The sequence below is a fragment of the Benincasa hispida genome, chromosome 6 (genome assembly GCF_027475165.1).
Source record: "Benincasa hispida cultivar pf3 chromosome 6, pf3_genome.v1.1, whole genome shotgun sequence".
NCBI lineage: Eukaryota > Viridiplantae > Streptophyta > Magnoliopsida > Cucurbitales > Cucurbitaceae > Benincasa > Benincasa hispida.
This window is the reverse complement of record NC_143483.1, coordinates 50,114,491-50,133,505: the sequence shown is the minus strand read 5'-3', so window position 1 is coordinate 50,133,505 and position 19,015 is coordinate 50,114,491. Positions and strand designations below refer to the sequence as shown.

Genomic DNA, 19,015 nt, shown 5'->3' with positions numbered 1-19,015 from the left:
CTTTCTCACACCAGGCATATATACTTTCTTAACTATTTTCTCCTTGGGATATGAATCTAATAATTTTAATATGACTTATATATATTTATACAACACAGTTACATATACACATACACATGAATATACATTATACATTCACATGTAATAGGAAAAAGAGAAGGTTCCAAAAGGAGAGTTGTAAAGAACCTAAGATCAAAATGATGGCTATGAAAAATATATTAAGGCAAAGTTATCAAATAATTAGTTTTGATACTGCAGAAAATGAATCAAGGAATATGAAGAATAATAATAATAATTAAAAGCTTTCAATTATGCATGAATTATATCTCATTTTGGAGCATCTTTTTAGAAGACATATACATTTATTTAAGCAATTCGTACAGTACCTTTAGGAGAATAATACCTCGTATGTATCCAACCAATCCTTTAGTAGAGATCTGAGTAACTGAAAAATTAAAAAAAGAAAAGAAAAGAAAAGAAAGGAAAAGAAGAAAAGCTCTGAATATAACGAATAAATGATGCACTAAACTCAAATCTTCTGTCACAAAGCTGCAATTTCTCTAAAGTTAATTGTGTCTAAAAGCATATCTAAAATTGACCATTCAAACTAACAAAGTAGGTCCCCAGCTTACTCTCTTGCAATATCTTCAAAAGAACTGTTGTAAATTAAAAATGCACAAAATCTTGAGCATGTGTTGCAAGCAGCACTTTATTATTAAAGATTAAAAAAAATCAACTCAGATTGTTGCTCAGAGAGGCCTTGCAAATTACAATGTTCCAAAATACAAACATTCTGAAATTGCTTTCAGAACATGAACTTTGATCAAGATGGAACCATTAACTGAAAAATACTTCACTGTTTTAGATAGAAGGAACAAAACATACCGTTCAATAGAGATCGGGTATTGACAAAAAAGGGGGGTTGCTCAAATTTACCAATTATTGAGATAAACTGGATCTTTATGCTTTTTCTTATTCTCAGAAGAAAGTGTACAAGGCTTGAGGATAGAAATTTCTATGTTCCGTGCGGGACTAAATAGATTCATCAAAAATGATTGGTTACTTGGACTTAAACTTGCTGCTGACAGAATCATAGCTTGGAACATGAATAACTGCAGAACAACAATATATAAAGAAATAATTATATAGAGAAAGCTAATAAGACAGCTCCTTTTATGATGTAGGAAGCATAAACAGATATCATGAGGTTCATATTGGGCACGATAAGTACCATCGCCATATGATGCCATTGTCAATGGAGAAGAGAGAAGGTTTTGTGCAATTGAAGCTATATCCTCCAGAGTTACTTCGTCCACAGCTTTCAAGAAATGTTCCACAGGTTTCCTGGATAATGTGGCATACATTATATATTTAAGATGTAACACACAAATCATTAAAAAATGAGTATGTGTGGCCTTGGAGATAGATCCCTATTGTAATTGCAAAGCTTGCCTCAAAAATAGAAGATAATCACTTCAAATTATACTTGTAACTTCTAAATTCTAATAGCCCTGAAGAAATAAACTCTCTTCACTATGACCAGATTCTGTATTGCCTTTAGTCGGTCTAAACATGAAGTGTATGGTGGCATGATATATGTCATTTGGATAAATGTGAACAGCTGACCCATGGGACAGAATGTTTAATGAGTAATAACAGCATAACCACATCCTGATACATCTTAAATCTTTCAAACAGATTTCATTTCACCCTCCAAGTACAAGAGGAAAGCATTTAGAAATGCTGGTCATAGTGGATACAAGTACAATAAAATGATTCAGACCATACCGTTCACCATAAGTCAAAACTTGTCGGCCTATGTCCTCTGAAGCAACCACCTAAAAAATACAGCTCCACAACCACAATAAGTGGACCATTCTAGAAAATTTTAACATTTTAAAAAACTTGATGTTATTTTATTTTTCTTTTCCATCAACCTAAGATCCAAGCATGCTAAGGCAACGAGAAAAAAGATATATAATGATACATACCCTGGATTCCAAATTCATTAGCACGGCTGACTTTGTTGACTGTTTGGCACGGTCTAGCTGCACCTGTTGAACTGTAAACAAAGGAAATGTTATCAGTGATCGAGTTAGATATAATGGTCCTTCTGGAAATGCTGGAAAATAGAATGCATCATATATGACCTTTTCCAGGCGTTGCAATGGCTAACAGTTCGCTGGCTGCAATATCAAAGGCTTTTGGCACGAAATTAGAACCCTACAAAAAGAGTAGATGCTTATAAAGAGATAAATAAGAATTCTATTATCAAGATCAACATAGAGGTTTGGCATTTTGCTAAGTTAACTATCTCTGGTCAATACAACGACAGAAGATTTAAAGAGAATCATTACAGTAGTTGCTTGGATGCCAAATATGGCACTATTATTGTAAATATTGTTGAATGCTGAAATCGATTGGACCTGTGGATACTCATTTAAGACCTGAAGATCTGCTCACCACATCAATAAATACATAGAAGTTAATGCTTAAGAACATACGATATGGGTAAACAAAGGTTGGGCTGAATTGGATTGTATGGGTAAATTAAAACACTGATCTCCTCCCTCCAAACCTCCCACTCAAAAACAAACAAACAAAAAAAGGATCTTGGATCCATGGCCATCAATGTCAAAGAAATTTAGGACTTACACAGCCGAGAGTACATCCCCTTTCCAGGTCCACCAGCTGAGAAGGACCCTCCACCTCCCAGTAGCATCTAAGAGATGAGATATATTATTGTTTTAGTCTTTTCACAGTGATAAAGTGAAAAATGGAATGAACAACTAAAGGGGGCGTGTGCATGATCTAAACCAAAGTGTCATAAAAACCACTCAACAACAGAAGATATTCATTGTTAAAACCTGAAGAACAGTTAAGGCCATAGCATCTTTCTCCTTACGCCAGCCACCTGGGAGTTCAAAGGCAAGAGCAAAATGTGTCATCCCGTCCTGAAAGAGAGAGAACAATTAACAAATGATGCCTGAAAATGAAGACTAGATGCCACAGTATTCCATATTGATGATACACACCCCAGAATCACCTTGATGACGATAATCACCCCCATTGTACACTGATTTTGGCTCCTCATGGGGAACACTTGGAAGGTCAGATAGAAGTGGTTCAGCAATAGATAAGAGTTCCTCATGTTCAACACCGGATGCTGCAAGTACTATGCGAGACGCGGTGTAATTTTCCTGAAGGAAGAAGCATGACCAATAAATAAATAACATAATTAAATAATTATTTATAAGAATAAACATGATATTACAAGCACCCATTCAACTTACAGAAACAAATTTCTCCAAAATTGTATCACTCAAACTATTTATAGCAGACTCCGGGGCTACAAGAGAATTTCCCAAGGCACCAGAGTAACCAGCCGCGTGGATAGCTTCCAGAAGTAACCCATGGGGGTTGTTGGAAGCTTCAATAATCTCATCTTTTACCCTTGAAAGCTGTTTAACACAAACCTCGATCTCTCAGTGAGTCAATAATTAGGAAATTTGTGGAGCAAGGTATTAATGATATTCATAGTGAAAGAAATCCTAAGAGACCTGCTCATTGACCTCCCAGTCAAGAAAAACAGGATTTCTAACACAGTCGATAAGCAGCTCCACCATTTCAGGAACATATGATTTCAAAGCATTGAAGGTGTAGCCCATCTGCTCTCTTGCAGCTGAGGCTTGCACATTGCCACCAATTGCCTCTACCTCCCGGACAACACGTAAGTGACTTCGATTTCTTGTGCTTTTAAAGGCCATACGTTCCAGCAGATGGGTAGAACCAAAAGTTTCTGGAGTCTCATAACTTGAACCACAATCAACATATAAACCTATTGATGCGGCAGGATCCTGCATTGAACAGACAAGAGTTCGATTTCCCCTTAGTAGAAGGAACACAAGCAAGACAAATACAGAGAACTATTATATATTCATATGCCTTCCCATCTTACCGGTGATGTTTCTGATGCTACTTTTACACCATTTGGCAGAGTTGTGATCTTGGTCTTACCAGGTTCAACATAATCTGGCAATGGAGGCGGAAGGTTTACATCCAACAGGGGAAAGTCTAGTGGAGGTAATGTAGAACGGTCTCCAAGCAACCAGCCAAAGAGACCCCCAGAAGATTTATGCTTTGAGGCAACAGCACTAGAGCTTGCAAATCTGTATAGCCCATTGTTTGCACGCCCCTGAGTAATGGTTCGAAAGCAAAATTGTCATCATTATCCATCAAAGCATATGATTTGCAATGTCTTTGATTGTTTATATAAAATAAGGAAGTCAAATTTGAAAGACTTGAGTTGCTTGGAGAATTGAATTTGATGCCCTCTATCGTGTTAGACTTAGAAACTAAAATCACAAATGCATCTTTGCAAAGATCTTATATTATGCAAAGTGCTCGGATGATTATAACTTTAGTTTATGTTTCCACTAACTTAATCAATGACAAAGACAGGTGTATATACTATTATCAACCGACCAGCCATACAGAATGAACCAACAAACAAAACCCAAGGTCTTGTTTCGTAACTATTTGGCCGTGGTTTTTGTTTTTTAAAAATTAAGCTTATAAACACTACTTAAACTTTTATCCATCCACTTGATATTTTGAAAATGCATTGTTCAAAAATGAAATAAAAAATATAAATACACTAAAGGATGCAGTCAATATAGCCATAACCACACCTGTAACCCAAGTCAATTCACGAGGGGAAGATAAAATAGGAGAGGAATCATCTTGGGGTGGGCTTACTACTAAGATGGGTGCTACTTTTTTTTATTATCCACTTTCTACCAATATTTTAAAAAACCAAGCCTTGAACCAAAAAAGGTAATTAAAAAGTTTGCATTTGTTTAGAAAAATTGACTAAGAATTGAAGTGCTTCTTAAAAATGCAAAAATTGTATGAAACTTAAGAGAAGACAATCATAAATTTTAAAAATATAATCGTTACCAATCAAGTGTAAATAATTCCAAATAGATCATATTATTGACACTCAATAACCTAGCAGCTCGATATGCTGATCATATGACTTCTACACCATCATTTTTCACCACAGAGATTACGAACACTCACGTCCACCTCCAATCCGGTGTCTTTCTAATCATAATTCGACGAAACAAACTGTAAATTGAAAATTGAATTCGACAAGGCAGAAAAACTTCCATTGAGATCCATATCTAAAGAAAATTACAACTGAAAACCAAATCATCCAAAACAATCACAAGCGACAGACCGTTCGCCTTGAGTGGGAACAAAATGTGAATAAGAGATCAAAATCAAAGAGGTCAAAAGGGCATTTATGGAGGGGGCGATCAATTTTACTAACCTTCAGAGACGTGATTCGTGAAGCTGCAGCTCTGTACATGATGATCGAGCAACGATCTCTTCCGTCTTCAAAGCGCTTTTGGCAATTAAGCGTCAAAAAAGTCTTTATGCCTCAAGTCTTGGAAGTCGCACAGAGCAGGAAAGGTTTATTGTACGATTAGATATGTAGCCACGTGTCGAAGCTCAGATTTTGCCACGTCTCTTTTATGATTCCGAAATTCTTCGAAGCTAAATTATAATATATATATATATATATATGTATAAAAATATAAACTTTGCCTTTTGTTTTGAAAATAATTCTTTTGAAAAAAATACTTTCTCACCTTAGATTTTGAGTTTAATTTTTATTTAATCTCTAATCTAATAATTTAGCAGGTGTGAGTCATTGAATCACAATGTCAGATCATGTAAAGGTCCCATAAAGAAAAAGACAACTCTAGTGGCAGTAAGTATTTTTTAAACTTAAATTTGTACAAAGTTTATATAGAACATACATATTTTTCCCGTGAATTTGTAAAAGCACTTCTTTCTTTTTGATGTACCTACTGTTATTTGTAGAAGATATTTTATTGTTTGGTGGTGCTTTATAAGGTAGAAAAACAAAATCTTTGCTATTTTTGTAGAGTCATACAAAAGGAAAGATTTATACTATGATTAGTTCTCAATCCTACCTCCAACATGACAAGGATGACAAATTAGCCTCATCAGTAGGTGACAAAGAGCCACATAGGAGCTGATGTCATTGCCACCGTGAACCTTCTCTCTCTAACCAATTTCGGTACAATGGCCTCATGCACCTACAAATAGACAGATTTGGTTTATAAATTTGTTTTCATTATTTTTTCTTTTACCATATACACATTTGTATATATATATAGAAAACATTCACTGTACAAAATATACTAAGAAAAGAGAAAACCAATATTGAAATAGAAAAGGAAAGGGAAGAAGAATTATCTCCCTCTTTTCATCATCTAGCCGTCGGATTCTTCTTTACCTTCTTATTCTTTCACCACTGTCTTAACTTGGTATCAAAGCCTTCGGCTACCAACGACTAGAATAGCCTACAATGGTGAATACGTCAGCTACTTCATCACCTATCTTCCCCAGAGCTGTCAACAATGGCAACATCACAGAACCACCATTAAACCAGTTACTTAATCAGGTGACATCCATTAAAATGGATAGGTCAAACTTCCTGCTCTGGCAAAACCTTGCTTGCCCGATACTCAGAAACTATTGATTGGAAGGTTTTCTAACCAGGGAAAACCCTTGTCCTAGTCGATTCATCATCAAATAGACCAGTGAGCACTCCGGTGAAAGCTCAAGTGCCGATCCAACTACTGCTACAATGTCAGATACTGAGTTGCAACCGAATCCAGACTATGATGCTTGGATAGCCGTCGATCAGCTATTGTTAGGATGGCTCTACAACTCAATGAATTAGAAGATTGCTACATAAGTAATGGGATACCAAACTGCTAAAGAACTATGGGAAGTTGTCCAAGAACTGGTTGGAGTTCAATTAAGGGCTGAAACGGATTATCTTAAAAGGATGTTCCAACAGACCCGCAAAGGAGCATTGAAAATGAGTGAGTACCTTACTTTAATGAAACGGTATATTGATGGTCTTGCTCTTGCAGGTTCACCGGTCTCTTTACTTGACCTTATATCACAAGTACCGTCTGGACTTGATGAGGAATATAACCCGGTGGTAGTAGCAGTACAAAGCAAAGGAACAACTCGATGGTCCGATCTTCAGTCTGATTTACTGTCATATGAGAAAAGGCTCGAGTATCAGCTTGTAATAAAAACCGGAATCACTGGAATGGTAAATGTTTCTCTCTCTCTCAGCTCACCTTCAGTTAATGTTGTGCAAAACAATCCTAACACTTCAACAAATGCCTATCGAAATTCTTATGAAAACACTCAGCCCTCAAACTTCAGGGGCAGAGGAGGTCGAAACAGGGGACGTGGCTGATGAAACAGTACTTCGACAGCCAGGCCTACTTGCCAAATTTACGGAAAACTTGGTCATACTGCTGACATCTGCTACTTCAAGTACAACAAGGAGTTTAACAATCCTCGACAGACACACACTCGTGTTGAATCTACCTAACTCCCACCAAGCAGAAACTAAGAACGAAACACCTCTGCCTTACTCGCACACTCTACTGTTGCTTCCCCTGAAACAGTCGCTAACCCCAACTGGTATGTCGACAGCGGTGCTTCAACTCATTAACCAACAATCATACCTTCCTCCACTCCTTCTCCAACTACACAGGTACTGATGAAGTCATCGTTGGTAACAGTACTCCCCTCACTATATCTCGCTATGGACATTTAAATCTTCTTACTAAGAATGGTGTTCTGTCTCTACTTAATATACTCTATATGCCTGATATCACTAAAATTTTAGTCAGTATGTCCAAACTAGCCAAAGATAATAACATTGTGGTTGAATTTCATGCTGATTTCTGTGTGGTTAAGAACAAGGAATCAGGAGGTAGCACTTCTAAAAGGCCGATTTAAAAATGGACTCTACCAATTGGACACTATCAACCAGTCGATAAATAATGCACTCTCTGCCTCAGGGTCCTCAGGTGCTAGCTTGACTACTCGGTCCAATCTGTCTTCTCATCACTCTGCATTGGCAACAAGCACGACTATCTCCAAGTTACTTATCTACAGGCGACTTGGCTATCCATCCCCTAGAATTTCGTCAAAACTAATTAGTGGATGTAATTTGAAAATCACTGATAATGAGAAGTACTTTTGTGAAGCCTTTCAATTTGGAAAATCTCATAACTTACCCTTTTCTGACTCTTTATCTCATGCAACAAAATATTTCGATTTAGTTCACACTGACCTTTAGGGGCCGGCCCCAATGCCATCAGCTGATGGTTACAGATATTATGTAGTATTTGTAGATGACTTCAACAGATTCACTTGGTTATATCCCTTAAAACAGAAAAGCGACACTGCTGCTGCCTTCCAAAGCTTTTAGGCTCTTGTTTGTACTCAGTTTAACCAAAAATTTCGCACCTTACAAATGGATGGAGGGGGTGAGTACAAAGTCGTTACTCACATGTGCAATCAGTTGGGAATTCAGATAAGAGTTTCCTGCCCATATACATCAGCTCAGAATGGCCGTGCTGAGCGTAAACACCAGCACATTGTTGAAACGGGCTTGACACTTTTAGCGCAAGCCAAGATGCCCCTGCATCTGTGTGGTATGCCTTTCAAACTGTTGTCCTACTTATTAACTCATTTCCTTCTCCTATTCTTCAGGGCATCAGCCCACTAGAAGCCTTACTTGGCATCAAATTGGACCTGTCTTCTATCAGGGTCTTTGGTTGTGCGTGTTATCCTCATTTCAGACCATATCAGACTTACAAATTTGCCTTCCATAGCAGCAAATGTGTCTACTTTGGTCCCTCACCAATACACAAAGGCTACTGCTGCCTCACTGATGATGGAAAAATAATCATCAGCCTCATCAGCAGGTGACAAAGAGCCACATGGGAGCTGATGTCATTGCCACTGTGGGCCTTCTCTCTCCCTAACCAATTCCAGTACAACGACCTCATACACCTGCAAAAGGACATATTTGGTTTATAAATTTGTTTTCATTCTTTTGTCTTTTACCATATACACATTTGTATATATATATATAGAAAATATTCAATGTACAAAATATACTAAGAAAAGGGAAAACCAATATTGAAATAGAAAAGGAAAGGGAAGAAGAATTATCTCCCTCTTTTCATCATCTAGCCGTTGGATTCTTCGCTGCCTTCTTATTCTTTCACCACTGTCTTAACTCAACATTGTTTTAGAAAATTGTTTAAAAGAAAAATAGAATTTCATAGTTAGTGTAGTTTTTTTACATGGCCAACCAAATAAACAATATCCCTTTAATCTAAACACCAAAACAATTTTGAAAGGAAAGTTAAAAGGAGGAAATTAATGTAATGCTTTTGAAAATAAACAACTAAAAGACTCTCGTTCGTCGTTTGATCCCCACAAAAAAAAAAAAAAAAAAACCCTTTCTTCCTTCTCTTAAAAATCGAAAAAGAAAACTAGAGATGAAGTTTCTTTCTCAAGTTCGGCATTTCCTCTTCCTTCCTTTATAAAAATAAAATATTTGATTCCAAGATCAAACTTCACCTCTTCCTATGTTGGTTTCAAGTGTCTATTGAGTTTCTTTTCTTTTTTTTCCCCTTTAAGATGAAAAACTTTTTACCTTATCGATGTTAAGATAGTCACATCATCTATCTATTTTGGTTTAATATTAGTCTAGTCATCATCTTAGTCAACCTTCCATTAAGTGACTAAGGGTTTTTTTTATCTCAAGGACTAAAATTGAGATTATTGAAATGTCAACGACAAAAGTGTTAGATTTTGAAATATAGGGACTAAATAGAAACTATACTAAAAAACTAAAAACTAAAAAGGTATTTTGTAATATTTACCATTCGCCATTTATAAATATTTCAAAATTATCCCCATAAATACGTTAAAATTTTGGATAAAAATTGAAACCTGAGTGTCGCAACCACTTAGAATGGTGTGATTATGATCGAATCTCAATATTTGTTTGAAGTCATTTGAATCCAGTTTTCACATAACATTCTAATGAATCTTTACGCCATGAGTAGTTTTGAAATATTTATAAAAAGTGTTGGGTTTTTCTTTTGATTTCAGGCTCACGAAGAGAGGATATCAACTCGAAGAAGAGAGGTTTGGTAAAATGAAAGGCTCTCAGAGAGCCACGCCTCTCAGCTGCCTCAACAACACGTGGATAACTCCACTATCAACGATCAATGGGAATTGTTTGAAGTCGACCAAAAATTCATTTGGTAAACAAATTTCTTCTCTCTCTTTTCATCTGAGTTTCAAAAAATCTCTCTAACCCTCTCAACCTTGCTTCTGTGTTCTTGCGTGTATTTGCAGAGAATGAAGGATCAAATCACGCATGCAAACTGAAGAAGAGAAAGAGGAATAAAAGCATGTACGTGGTTTGGCTTAATTTGTAGCCTACGTCCACGGGAAAGGTAGATGATTTTATTGAAGTTATTGTTCGGAGATAATTTTTCTTTCTTACAGAATTTTTAGTAGACTGAATGTAAAAACGAAACAAAATGAATGTAACAATTATATATGTGTTTACAAGTCTGTTATGAAATCTGTTGTAAAGAAAACTAGCTGTTGAGCTTTATTTGAGATTAATATCTTTCAAAAAGTTCAAAGTAATTTTGCAACTTTTTTAAAGAACACGGGTATTTTTTAGATGGATGCATAAGTCCAATATATATATATATATATATATATATTATAACTTAGTAATTCTTTAGTTACTTGAAGTTCCTAAACATTAGAGACATTTTATAAGTTTTTTTTTTTTAACAATATGTGGGGTGGGGATCAATTTTTTGATTTTGAGGTTGATAGTACATATTTGATACCACTTGAGCTATGCTCATTTTGATCATCTCATAAGTCTTGAACTTTTAATTTTATGTCTAATATTTTCATCATACATCCAATATACTTAATATTACCAAGTAATAAATTAAAAATTGAATTTTTGTGTGCTATAAGAGAACATTCGACTTGGGTTAGAATAAATATGTGAATTATGGAAAAGATTAAGAGAAGAAGACAGAAAAATTCGTCAAAATGAACATAGTCATATGATTTGTACTATCAACTTCAAGATCAAATATTTGATTTTTTTAAAACTAAGATTTTGAGGGAACCATCAAATGAAATCAATATATCTTAATACAAAATTCTTCATCTTATTTCCAAACTGAAAAGATAAGTGGCATGCATGGAAAAGAATTCCGAAAAAGCAATTTTAAAAAACCTTTTTACCTTCTTTTGTTTGCACAAGAAAAAGGTAACGACTCTAAGATTGTCATATTAGCTTTTATTGCATTTAGAAAATATTCAAACATTCTTTCGACCCCCATTTCCCTGTTGATGACTGATTAAGGTTTAAGGCTTAGGGATATACATTTTGTTATATAATAAGTTATACAGAAGGTTAAAAATTTAGGTCCCATTTGATAACTTGCATCTTTGTCAAATACAATGATTAAATTCTTAATCAAATTCTTAGTCAAATTTTTAAAAGCTATTTTTTTAGTTTTCAAAATTTGACTTAGTTTTTTAAAACATTGGTAAAAAGAAGATAGCTAAAAAAGAAATTTGAGAGTAAAGATAATGTCTATAGATTTAATAATCAAAACAAAAAAAACCAAATGATTAGGACCTTGATTACTTGCGATAATCTCTCTCCCTTAAATACAAAAGTGGAAAAGACAAAACTACCCTCCTTCGAGTAATAGAATAACAAACCATACATTTAAACTATATTAATGGCGCTCTTAAAAACTCAAGAAAACTGATCATTCATTCAGCCAACAAGAGAGAGTTATGCCCAACTTAAGAACACCCCAATGCTTCTATTATTGTGTGAACTAGAAACATTTCCGTGGTCGAACTAAGTCAATGTACCAAAAAGGAGGCTACGTATCTTGAAAAGGGAGATGGGAATCAATGCCAAAAAGAGCAAAGAAAGAAAAAAAAAACGTTTCTTTCTTTCCCATCTAGTAAACTATGAGCCCATTTAAAACAACTTTCGAAATGTTTAACAAAACACTTTGAAAGTCATTTCCAACATATCCTAAACGACTGCGGGATTTCCGTTCTTTCTTGGGTCGCAGACAGCTGTAAGAAGACCAAAATGTTTTCGGTTATTGGATATCTTTCCACCTTTTCGACCTGTGTCAACGACGTCTTTGAAGTTTTGAACTACAAACTGAACAATGGCTCCTGCTGTATCCATAGCTACAACTTGATGACCCCTATCTTCCAAGAATTGCTTCTCTTTGGCTGAAAATACGACGTGATCGCCATTTATGCATGTCAAATTTTCATATTTAACTACATTTGGAATCAACTGCAGAGATAAAACAAGGCTACATTACAATGTCAATGGTTTGTGATGAAAAATTGTCTGAAAACTGAGTAACAAACCTGATGATACACCCTTGACCTTTCAACTGCTGGAAAAGGTTGAAATCCCAGTGAAAAATAGTTAAGGAAAACCTGAATTACTGCTGGAAGTATCTTCATACCTCCACTACCTCCAATTACCGCAATCAACCGGTCATCCTATGAATAATCAAACAACATTTCCAAGGATAATTACTAATGATCGAAATCCAATCAAGCCCGCAAATATGGAGAAGAAGAGTTGTATTACTAAAAGAAAATGATGGAGAAGAGTTAAAAGAATATATATTAAGATTAAGAGTTAAAGAATATATATTAAAAATTAGTATTATATCATAAATATAATCTATCTATAGCAAAATCAAATTTAATGTGGATTAATAGAGTAAGAAAAAGATCCCAACCAACTAAATATGTAAATGAGAGTTGTACCTTTGTGACAATAATAGGAGTCATGGAAGAGAGGGGCCTCTTGTTTGGTTGGATAAAATTTGCTGGAGCAGGAGGGAGTTTATCTGGAGATATGTCAGTGGGTATAGAAAAATCCCCCATCTCATTATTGAGAACGATACCAGTAGAGGGTGAGAGAATGCCAGCTCCTAAGCGCCCATTTACAGTTGTTGTCAATGATACAGCATTTCTCTCTGCATCCACAATGCAAAAGTGACTGGTTCCATGATCTCTTAGCTGACTCCACCTAGTAATTGAAACGAACAAGTTTGTGTCATGAATGTGTGTGCAACAAGAAGTAAAATTAGCTAACATTGAGCATAACTATAGAGTTAAGACATCGATAACCTCTTTTATAAGTCGAAGGAATTCTCACAAATGTAACACTATATTCTTTAAGAATTAAAAGACAAAAAATGTGGACCGAGCATGTTTTTCCTATCGTCTATACCTATATAGATAGTAATCTGGAGGGAAAGTAGTATTGTCAACTATCTTTTCCTGAACTTTCTTTGCAAATGATGGGCTGAGCATGTTGGAGACAACGTTGTTAATGTTGGAAAACCGAGGATCGCCCAAGTTCATTCGTTCAGCATACATGTGCTTCAATGCTTCGATTAGGCGATGCAGGCCAATGTTTCCTTTAGTGGCATCAGGATCATTATAGCTCTTAAAGATGTTCATTACCTGTTTCCCAAGATAGAACATTCAAGAATAGATTCTGAAAATCATTATCACTCAGAAAGGACATTCAATCCAAACACACTAGGGAGGTAAAGAAAGGACAAAACCATTGCAAGTCCAACTGTTCCACTTGAAGGAGGTGGCATGCCATGCACTGTGTAGCCCATCGTCTCAGTGGTCATTGCTTCTGTTATTTCAACTGTGTAGTTCCTTAAATCCTCCATGGATAAAATGCCACCAACTGCTCTCACATCCTTCACTAACTTCTCTCCGACGACTCCATTATAGAAGGCTTGTGGCCCTTGATTTGCCACGGCCTCTAAACTCTTGCCTAGTTCGACATTGTAGCAAGTGTCGCCTACTTGTAATATGTCACCATTTGGTGCAAAAACTTGTCTCAACCCAGGATCATGTAGGATCATCTTGGCAGAGGAAACTAAGGACTTTCCTAAATAAGGAGAAATCATAAATCCATCCTTGGCAAGCTTTATAGCAGGTTCAAATAAGGACCTCCAAGCCAAACGACCATATCTTAGCCAAGCTTCATGAAGGCCAGCTATCTCTCCAGGGACTGCAATTGATAGTGGCCCAATATCTTTGGCTGTCACATTGGATTCATACATATCCTGCACATTGACAAAGAGAAGCATCTTACAACCTTTTACTCTCCTTTTTTTCGTTGAACAAAGCCCTGCACCTTCAGCTTTTACACACAGTACTACTTTTGACTACTTGAACCAAAAGTGTAGCAGACCAAAAGACATCCATCTGTTTTACCAAAAGAGAGAGATTTTGAACCTGAGATGCAGCCAAGGGTGCAGTCTCCCGAAAATCAATAGCTATGGTTTGCAAAGTTGAGGCAGATCGCACGACCATAAAACCTCCGCCTCCTATCCCGCTCCACATCGAACACACCACACCAAGGCACAATGCAGTTGCAACTGCAGCATCAACAGCATGCCCTCCCTGCCTAAGCATCGACGCTCCAATCTCAGAGCAACGGCCATCATCAGCAGCAACAACTCCCTTCTCTGACTCAACAGTTTCAGAATTATTGATATGTATCCCATCAGAGTGCTTGTTTTCCTCATTAAATACTGAACCATTTATGGAACCTCCAAGGATATGACCAACAACTACAAAATGGAAATTAAACAAGTTCAAATCAGTCACAAATGTTCAGGTAGATAACCTCATCTTCCGGTCAAATTTGACATAAATAATTAAAAAAAAAAAAAAAAAACAAGTTTCCAAATCAAAACATAGTTCCAGTCAACTCCCGAAATCATTCAAATGAAGAACTAAAACAAAGTAAAAATTTTATCATAAAACAAAAGAATTCTGAAATATCCACAATAAGACCTGAAATCATTAATTGGTTAGAACAATTACCCTCAAATGAGAATTCTCTGGCCATTGATTTGTGAGAAACCCGAAAGTTAAGAAAAATATATAAATGAATGTGAAGATTAGCTAAACTACCTGTGAGGGCAAGTATTCCGAGGGGAATGAAAATCACTCCTCTACAACACCACCTGTCCACTGATTCACGATGGCGCAGTAATGGAGATTCCATAGTTTATCCACAGATACTCTCGATTGATACTGAAAAATTATCGATGAATCGTAGATTTTATATCAAATTGCTTCGAATTCTTAATTAACAAAGCACAAGGCAAGTTACATATTAGATAATACACCAATGATCTTATTTATTTCTTCTTTTTCCTTGTTCTTTTTTGAGTTCTACGGATTCCAATATCTAATTTTGTCAATAGCACGGTATTAAATTTTTATTGACATTTAAATCAAATTTTCACATCTATATGGATTCAACATTAATATAACTGGTGATAATTGATATTTCTATTATAATCATTAAAAAAAAGAACAACAACAACTGCAAAATGTCGTTGATGTGAATATAATATAAATAATAAATATTTTAACTTGCTTAAAAAACATAAAATGTTTCTTTATTAATTTAAATAACTTTTTGAATTTCTTCAGAAATATCTATCGAGATCGACATTTTATTGATATTTACATCGACATTTTCGTAAAGTTGAACGATCAACATTTTTAACCTTCTTATGAGCTAATTTAAATCCAAGAAGATGAAAAGGTAAAAATATGTATTTTCAATTTTTTATATAACAAATTTTGGTAAGAAGATTATAGTTACATTAAGCTAGGCGTTGACAAAAATATATGTTGTCATTACAATTACATGAGTAAACTAAAACATAATGAATAAAATTGTTTTAATCCAATTTTATTTGTGGGTGATAATTTTCAAGATTTCTCCAAGATTCCTCGTTTCATTGAGGTTGGGTCAAAAGATTGGGATGCCTAGTTTTTTTGTTTGCTGTCTTCAAAGTTTGTTTGGATGGATTTGACTGAGTTTATATAGATGATTGGATAAAGTGGCGGCAAACCGAAGATGAGAAGGTGAACTTGATTGATCTTGAAATTCAAGAAGATCTGGGAGGTGAGAAGGAAGCCATAGAGTCCTATGTTAAGAAGCGTAAAAACTGGAAAAGACGAGCAAGATTGGGGCCTTTGATTCATTCTCCTCAGAAAAGTGTTGATATTGGGAAGAGGTGGTTGGATTGTGGGGATGACTTGATGGCTGTTAAAAAGGCTCGAGTGGAGGAAAATGACTTTAAGAATATTGAAGATTCTGTTATCTTAGAGGCAGAGGCTGATTTTCAGCCCTGCCGAAGTCCATGAATCTCCCTTATTGGAATACTCGGGGTTTGGGTAGCCTTAGAGCATTCAAAGCTGTGATTTGGTCTGTTCTAAGAATTCCAGTATTATGTTTCTCTCAGAGACAAAATGCAGTGTGGAAGTCACTAATCAGATCAAGGTCATGGGTAATTTTGCTGGTTGCTTTTCAGTTAGAAGTCAAGGAGCCAAGGGTGCTTTATGTTTGTTATGGAAAGATAATGTAACGGTGGAAGTTCATTCTTTCTCCAAAAATCATGTGGATTCCAGGGTTGAGTGGGGATCTATGGTTAAGCACCTTACTTGGAGCATTTGCGAAGACTTTATATTGTAGAAGATTCTCCATGACTGGTGGGAGGGGATCTAAATAAAATTCTTTGGGGTAATGAGAAGTTCGGGAGCCCAAGGAAGAATAGGTTGATGCTGTAAAACTTTAGAGATGTAATGGATGATTGTAATTTTCAAGATCTGGGGTTTAAAGGTCCAATTTTTTTACCTGGGATGGGAATAGAACGGGAGTTCATATCTGGAAAAGATTGGATAGATTTTTGTGTAATGACTTGTTCAACCAGCTGTTTGAGAGGATGGAAGTGTGTCATTTGGACTGGCATTTCTTTAATCACAGACCTATTGAACTATCTCTTGGTGTCAATAATTTTCTGGTTTCGAAGAGAATTGCCAGACCTTTTAAATTTGAAGAAACTGATTGCAGGAACATTATTGTTTCTACTGGGAAGTGGAATGGTATTGATGAGCCTATTTGTTTGGACAGAAATCTGAAGTTGTGTGCCAAGGAGTTGAATCCTTGAGGAGGATTGTTGTTTAGTGAAGGAAGGGAGAATCTTTTAAAGTGCAAATAGGCTTTTAATGATGCGTATAATTGTTTCCCTCAGGTGGATTTTGATCGAATTCATAGCCTTGAGTTTAGCTCCCGACAGACACTCGAATGGTATCATAAAAAGGCATCTCGAGGAAACAGTATGAGATCAAAGGGATCACATACGCGAATGGTCAGTAGTTTGAGGACCCTGTCATCTTGGAAAGAATTTTTATTGACTATTTCCAGAATACTTTTGCTTCTTCTTGCCCAAGGTCTGATGATATTGGTGTACTACCAAAAGTCTCAATTGAATGAAAATGATTCTCTACCTCAATTGAGGGGAGGGGAGGGTTTATTTAGAGGAAAAAGAGAGTACAGGTTCTGTTTTCATAACAGAATTACAAACAAAACTAACAAATTTAAAACAATAAACAATTCATAACAAACAACTAATTAACTAACTATCCTTCAATGATAAAGCTTCTTATAACACAAGATATTGAGGCTGTAATTGAGAGTATCTCCCCAAAACTTGATGCTATAATGAATTTTATGCTCTGTTCTCCCAGTGTGAGCACTAATAGAGCCCTTTTTTGAGTAGTATCCTGGAAGTTATAGGGAAAATAATCTAATAAGGGGAATTCCGGTTTGGAGGAGGACCGATTGATATGGCACTATGATAAGAAGGGTGATTATAGAGCGGATACAAGTGGTTTCTTTAAACAAATACTCTAAAGAAGTCATCCATTCTTTAAACAATCACTTGTGCACTTGAAATATATAGAAATTCAAATTGACTCAAAAGCTTAAAATGATGGGTGAAAGCATTTTCTATGAAAGCGATTAACAATTCTCATCCTACAAGAAGTAATTTGCAAAAGAGAGTTCTGGAGGTGATACCCTTTTCTCCTGTTTGCTCCGCTGCTTCTGAATCTTGTAATCACATTCTGTTTAAATCTGGAAGCGCTAAGATTGTTCGGAAGTTGTGGGATAATCCGGTGATTGGAGAAAATTTCACTCCAAATTCAGGCTGTAATCAAAATAAAATTGAGTTAGTTGTGGTTGACTTGTCGGGAAATTTGATCCGATTATAACACACTAATAACAATTCATGGCTTACCTTAACCAACTACTTCGATTCGACGGTGAAAGAAAGGGGGGCCGTTCTTCAGCTGAGGTAACTGCTGTTCTTCGCGATTCCGTCGGAATTTTGAAGGCGGAGGCTGTAAATCCTAAGGATATTTCTTTTGATTCTTCTCTAGCTGAAGTTTTAGCGATAAGGTACGGGATTCGTTTGGTTCAAAAGCTCCATATTGCGACTTGCGAGACCAACTTCATTTCAGCTTCTGATTGCTTAGTTGGGAGCGTAATTTAAATATTTGAAATCACTTTTTATGGTTTTAAAAAAAAATAGTTTTCGAAAATTAATTCTTTCATTATTATTACACTTTGGTCACGTTGGAACAATTATAAAATGACAGTTGGACGCACTGTTCTTTTTTTCCCCAACTCTTCGTCTACTCTCGCATCGCAGCCCATCCATTTTAATTTTATTTTTGGAAAATATATATTTTCACAGTTGCATATATACCAATTAGATTTAGAATATTAGTCGATATAGTGCAATATAAAAAATATTGCATATATAACAAAATTGAGATCTATTCTGAGAGTTTATCAGTGATGGATCATATTAATAATAAGACGTTATTAACAATAGAGTACGATAGGTTATACTATATTTATAATTTTTTAAAGATCCTGCTATATATAGTTAATTATTAGTTCTAAAAGTGATATCCATTGATCCCTAAGTTTTGAATCTAGTTTCTATTTGATATCTAGATTTCAAAAATATTACTTATTCAATAGATTTTGAGTTTGGTTTTAATTTAGTCCATATGTTTTAAAATATTGCAATTTTACTCTTGATATTTGAATTTAGTTTCAATTTGGTCTCTCGATTTCAACATT

At 35.5% G+C, this 19,015-nt stretch overlaps 2 protein-coding genes across 3 annotated transcripts; both read right to left on the bottom strand.

Annotated features, from left to right (window-relative positions):
• Positions 1-693: 693 nt before the first annotated feature.
• Positions 694-5,535, bottom strand: LOC120079918 (mitochondrial-processing peptidase subunit alpha-like). The gene is made up of 13 exons (XM_039034374.2): positions 5,336-5,535; positions 3,959-4,195; positions 3,561-3,857; positions 3,294-3,461; positions 3,036-3,200; positions 2,868-2,954; positions 2,656-2,722; positions 2,358-2,455; positions 2,151-2,223; positions 1,992-2,062; positions 1,789-1,838; positions 1,232-1,344; positions 694-1,112 (listed from the first exon to the last, which is right to left on the bottom strand). The coding sequence occupies exons 1-13, from the start codon at positions 5,372-5,374 to the stop codon at positions 1,060-1,062; spliced, it is 1,518 nt and encodes a 505-aa protein (XP_038890302.1). The 5' UTR covers positions 5,375-5,535; the 3' UTR covers positions 694-1,059.
• Positions 5,536-11,734: 6,199 nt separating this feature from the next.
• GGT4 (gamma-glutamyl transpeptidase 4) lies at positions 11,735-18,479 on the bottom strand. 2 transcript variants are annotated; one of them, XM_039034491.2, is made up of 9 exons: positions 18,162-18,479; positions 17,942-18,071; positions 14,977-15,099; positions 14,293-14,630; positions 13,602-14,120; positions 13,262-13,497; positions 12,793-13,057; positions 12,382-12,519; positions 11,735-12,304 (listed from the first exon to the last, which is right to left on the bottom strand). In XM_039034491.2, the coding sequence occupies exons 3-9, from the start codon at positions 15,068-15,070 to the stop codon at positions 12,029-12,031; spliced, it is 1,866 nt and encodes a 621-aa protein (XP_038890419.1). In that variant the 5' UTR covers positions 15,071-15,099; positions 17,942-18,071; positions 18,162-18,479; the 3' UTR covers positions 11,735-12,028. The 2 variants fall into 2 exon arrangements, with proteins under 2 accessions (XP_038890419.1, XP_038890420.1); XM_039034492.2 differs by having other exon boundaries at positions 11,735-12,237.
• Between the last annotated feature and the right edge of the window lie 536 nt (positions 18,480-19,015).